General features: G+C 34.3%; 1 protein-coding gene across 2 annotated transcripts; it reads right to left on the bottom strand.

Annotated features, from left to right (window-relative positions):
- On the bottom strand, positions 1-3,754 carry Poldip3 (polymerase delta interacting protein 3). Of its 2 annotated transcripts, XM_028320347.1 has the most exons (9): positions 3,675-3,754; positions 3,479-3,579; positions 3,202-3,391; positions 2,871-2,949; positions 2,458-2,583; positions 2,174-2,357; positions 1,812-1,986; positions 1,336-1,523; positions 1-1,011 (listed from the first exon to the last, which is right to left on the bottom strand). In XM_028320347.1, the coding sequence occupies exons 2-9, from the start codon at positions 3,541-3,543 to the stop codon at positions 921-923; spliced, it is 1,098 nt and encodes a 365-aa protein (XP_028176148.1). In that variant the 5' UTR covers positions 3,544-3,579; positions 3,675-3,754; the 3' UTR covers positions 1-920. The 2 variants fall into 2 exon arrangements, with proteins under 2 accessions (XP_028176148.1, XP_028176147.1); XM_028320346.1 differs by having other exon boundaries at positions 3,479-3,714.
- Between the last annotated feature and the right edge of the window lie 1,597 nt (positions 3,755-5,351).

The raw sequence follows: 5,351 nt of genomic DNA, 5'->3' as shown, positions 1-5,351 counted from the left end.
TGTTACCCCTCCCGTACCGCTCCCATACCTCAGGCACTGAGTCAGTTATGTGTTATAGGTCAAATTATTTGCAAAACAGCACCTTTAAAGGTGTTAATACCGTTTTATGATGACATCTAGGTTAATGTGCCGCCGCGTCCTGTATTTATGATAATATGGTGATCGGAGGAATTAAAATAAATACCCATATACCAATAGAAACCCTAGAAATTCATGTTCACGCCATCTATTGGTCATTTAGTAATGTTACTCCGGTCACCAATCGTCTTAACATGATGCGATGATGCGACGAGCTATACGATCAATACGATCGCGATGGTGCCTTAGGAGTAGAGCCGCTAGTAAAACTTATGTGCACACGTTGCACAGATTAGAGATATTATTGTTACAGTAGTAGAGATCCTGTGTGGTTTTAATGGGTATACCTGTTATGTCAATCGTATGGAAACCACAATGACAATTTATATGGAAATATTCTTTGAATCCTGATCTAATGTCAAATTACTTGATATACATAAAATTCGACGTACCTCTTATCATAAATGATGGCATTCATTGGGGCACAGAATCAAGTCCATTTACTTTACTTCCCTAAACATACATTGTAATTTAGCAATACAAAAAAAAACAAACACAAATATGTGGGAGTAAAGCATTGGGACTCGATTCCACCCTAGTGAATGACGGGCATAATAGGGAATATGCACAATATTTTAATTTATTTACTTTGTAAGACTGCACCTAAAACAACTTGAATTTTTTTTTTCAATACATTTCTTAATTACTACTATATTTTCTTGAATAGAGAAAGAGAACCATTTTATACATTTACTTTATACTATGAATACTTATTAGTTATGATGATAAATGGTTTGAGTAACTGATAATTTAAAATTTACATATTCCCCACATGCAACCTATTACAAATTACTGAATAACACTTTGTGGAAAGTTGATATATCCGGTTCCACATTGGAGTTAGTGCTGTATAGGGCCGGCTTTGAACTGCTCCTGAAATATTTGATAATCTAACATTTAATTTTCTTAAATACAGGCATCATACTTTCATAATATTATGGTGAACAAAGCCTGATTAATTAAATCTGCCAATACTTAAGATGTAACACATTGAATTTATATCAATTTACTCAAAAATTAAGATTAACCATTTATTTAAATTGTAACCCAAAACAATATTAAAATTTTGTTTAACATAATACCTGTCTTATTTTATTTGAACGTCAAAAGAAAGTTCTAAAATTAATAATTGAAGTGGCTTATTGTTGGAAAACTGATTGCCATGAAGCAGAAACATAAAAAAAAATTATGACATACCTTGTTGGTGGTGGGGCATTGGCACGTGGAGTGACCAGAAGACAGTTCATCGGTTGGCCGTCGAGCTGCCTGTTGTGGTACAGGTCCACAGCCCGCTGGGCGTCCTCTTGCGTTTTGTATATAACTTCAGCAGTGCCAGGCCGCACTAACCGCGATTCCGCCATGCCGCCTACATCGCCAAATAACTCCTAAAATAATACAAAAGTAAACAGACAAATCTAGAAAGTGCAAAAAGAATAAATCTATAAAGATGAAAATGATTCGCAAAATGTGTTGGTAAGCGCATAACTCAACTACGCCGGGACCAATTTTGCAAATTTTTTTTTTTGTTGAAGTCCAAGGATGGTTTTACGGCGAGAAAAATTCGAATAATTTCCGGGGAAACCCCAGGCGAAGCCCCGGGTTTCGTACCTAGGTTGTACCTAGTACACAATAAAAACACGAGGTTAACCTGCTAAATAATAACTAATAAGTACCTCTATATCTCCACTGGTAACAGTGTTGCGTAAGTTACTGACTATAATCCTGTACTCTAATACAGGTTTTTCTGTTTTCTTTTCAACGGTATCAGTTCGTAAAGCTGCCATTGGTCTTTTTTTCAGGATTGATGGAGGCCTGGGTGGACTTTTTTCTTTTTCTGGTACAGCAGATCTGAAACATTATGTGTCAACAAACATTGGTTTTTTGTTTGAACAACTGAAATAACATTGTTGATTTTAGTGTGAAACTGTTGATCTAGAAATATCTTTTGTAGAAAGACATGTATTATTATCTGAAAAAAATAAAAATAAATGGATTTTATAATTGTACATAATTATCAGAATACAAATATTCAAACCTGTAAACAGCAGTCCTTTTTTCCAAAGGATCATTATTATGAGCAATTATTTTTAGCTGCAAGCTGGCTTTACGGTTGGATGATAATGTTCTTTTTGGAGGAATATACTCATCTCCCATGGGATCATCAATGACTTCAATATCATTTTCAACAGTTCTCAGGATGGGTTGAGGTCTGGTAATTCCTATAAAAAATAAATGAAATATATAGTTATGTTACCTCAAAAAACAACAATTGACAATAATAAAGTAAATAGATAATTATTATAACAGTAATATACATACCAGACAATTTTGCCTGTATGGGAATTGGTTCATTAAACCGCCTGGAGTGTAAGTTTAGATGTTTAGAGATGTTTCTGGCAGTGGCCAAAGGCTGAGAAACCACTTGTCTTGATGGGTCAATGAACACTACAATGAAACAAATAATTTAACTTTATTTTTGCTCTGATGTATCAATAACAAATGATAAATCCTGGTGTATACTTGAAATTTGAATAAAAGCTATTTATTTAGTATTTAAGCTTTTTGCACATAATAATATAATTGTACAGTGGCAGACTTAACATCGGGTGGCAAGAATGCCACCAAGAGAACTACCAGTCAACCACAGGTCAAGGCAAGAAGGTAAGTAGTGAAAATTATCAACAGCCTAGATTACTCTTGAAACTTTTACAGTTTGAAAGCACTGTACTTACGCCGTTCCTTATTTTGGACTGTCCTCAAAAATTTGTTGCGATGCTGATACATATTTCTAGGTTTCTGTTGAGATGACAGCTAAAACCAGCAGAATAAAGTCAATAAATATATAATAATTTAATTAATGTGGTTAGCAGTTAGTCTTTTCTAGAACTTCTTCTTGAAAGATCTTATAAGCTATATCTACAGGACTGCATGGAAAATTCTCAAAATATTATATTCTTCAAGTAAGTTCTCACTAATTACATATCAATTTTAAGTGTTAATAATTTTATATCGGTATTATATGCCTGTAGGTAGTATAGAAGCTAAATTATATAAATATGTTACCCGCTTTAATCTCATTTGTTCTATTTTTAATCTGGCATCCTTCTGTTTAGCCAGTTCAGCCAACTTTTCTCTAGCATCTACTATTTGAGTTCTTTTTTTATGTATTATTTTGTTTCTAGCGTCAGTAATTGGAATTTTGGGTCTCGGCATTACATTTTTACCTTTCCCTAGTTGCGCCGTATTTTTCGATCTGGAAGAATTTCAATTAATATATTATAAATAAAAAAACAGGCATTCAATAAATAAATGTATTTAGTCTCATTTTACTTGTACATACTTCACATTTTCTCGTTTCTTTTTCTGTATGATATCTTCCAAACTCATATCAATATACGAGGTCATTTTGATACCTCACAAGTTCTTGAGTATACACTGCGTCTGTAAACCAGATGTTTACAATTGTTTAGACTATTATCAATATTAATATCAACGTTCACAGCTAATAGAAATGAAAAAATTTGAAATTCGTTTAATAAAATAGAATCCGCTTCGTTTGGTAGCAATTTTTTAGTAATTTGACATTTTACTTTTTTTAATAATAGGTGGGTTTTTTTTCCTTCAGATTTTTATAATTACAGAAAAAGACATAGACCTAGTAAAAAAATAGTGAGAACGGGAAAATAGTTGGTAACTATTTTTTAAAGAATAGGTAATATTGCTGCCAGCCGTTGGTTATTTTGTTTTTTTTTTAATCGATGACAACATGAAGCTACAGATAAAAATGGAGGGCAGAGTTTGGAACAAAAACTTGAGTCAAATACCTACTTATAATTATCTATCTCGCTCTCTGCGGCCCTACCTCTCTTTTTAGTGTGAACTGTAGTATTGCTATCTTCTGATTTAAATCTCCTTGTAAATTCTTCGAAATAGCCAATGAGGATCATTTCGATTTTTAGCTGTGAATGCAGATTTATAGGGCTAAGAAATCCTTAATTCACAGTCCAAAAATTTTTGCTCTACGACAAAAATTGACGAAGTTATGGCCAAATTACTAAAAAAGTTCACTGACCGCCCGGCGCGGGGACGATGACGTCACTATATCCGATCCGAACGCTGCCGGCGTACTGCGTGGATAGAAAATATTTTTTTCTAGCCAAACTATCAGTTTTAGAGAAAAACTTGTAATGACATTTATTCATCAGAATAAAGTAAGCTATCGATAGGTAATTTTTAAAAATAGAAATTGTGAAAAATATCGCAAAAAATCCATATGCTCATACGATTCAATGGAACGCGGAGACGCGATTGGGGTCTCCGCGGTGGTATATTTGGCGATTTATTCAAATAAAGTGTTCATAAGTGTTGTTAGTCATATCTTCTTTAAAATTTCTTCTTTAAAATTTTCTAATTTATTTACTTCTAACAATAAAGTATAGCTGAGGCAGATACACTCTGCCTAGGCTACAAGCAAGACATTGCTATGAAGATCATTTCGATGTACACGCAATACCTACCTGTTATTTAGTTTTTCTGAGTTTAACCTACGTACCTACCTATCTATTCGGCGCCGTTCCCATGGGCGGGCCAGCTGCTGCAGGAAAGAACAGCTGCTCCCTCCTGGAAATTATTTAATCTTAGCCTTAGAAGCTGGGTATGACTCCCCCGCCCCCCTCCTCTCCCCAGGTTACAAACTGGGCATGACTTCCTCCTCGGCCAGAAGTTGGGTATGATTTCAGGCCAGAAACTGGGTATGACTTGACCCCCCCCCCTTATTAAGCAGTTAATTTCGTTTGAGATTGTTTACAGGAAATAATCATTGTTTTATCACAAGAATTGGTGCAAAATTTTGTAGTGCGTGGTTGCGGTAGTACGTGCTGTCCTGGAAGTGACATAAGATTCCACGCGTAAGTGTTTATTTCGTGATTTCCGACATTGGATCATTGTAAACATTTTTCACATTTTTTACAGTAATTTCTTCCTAAAAAGTTTTACCATTTATCATTTTTAATGATACCTATGTCAAGAAATAAATATTTTACATTGGTTTCATTGAATTTGAGCAATTTTATATTTTTTGTTTATTTAGAAAGAGCAAGTCTGCCCACAGAGAGCGAGATACTGATACTTAGTTTGTGCTTCAAGTAGGTATTGGGAGTCTGGCCTCCATTTTTATCTGTAGCTTCATGGATGACAAGCGGCTTGCTAAAAGA

This window comes from Ostrinia furnacalis, unplaced genomic scaffold (assembly GCF_004193835.3).
Source record: "Ostrinia furnacalis isolate ACB-3 unplaced genomic scaffold, ASM419383v2 OfSCF7367, whole genome shotgun sequence".
Classification (NCBI taxonomy): Eukaryota; Metazoa; Arthropoda; class Insecta; order Lepidoptera; family Crambidae; genus Ostrinia; species Ostrinia furnacalis.
The sequence above is the reverse complement of the archived record's forward strand: the minus strand, read 5'-3'. Positions and strand labels throughout refer to the sequence as shown.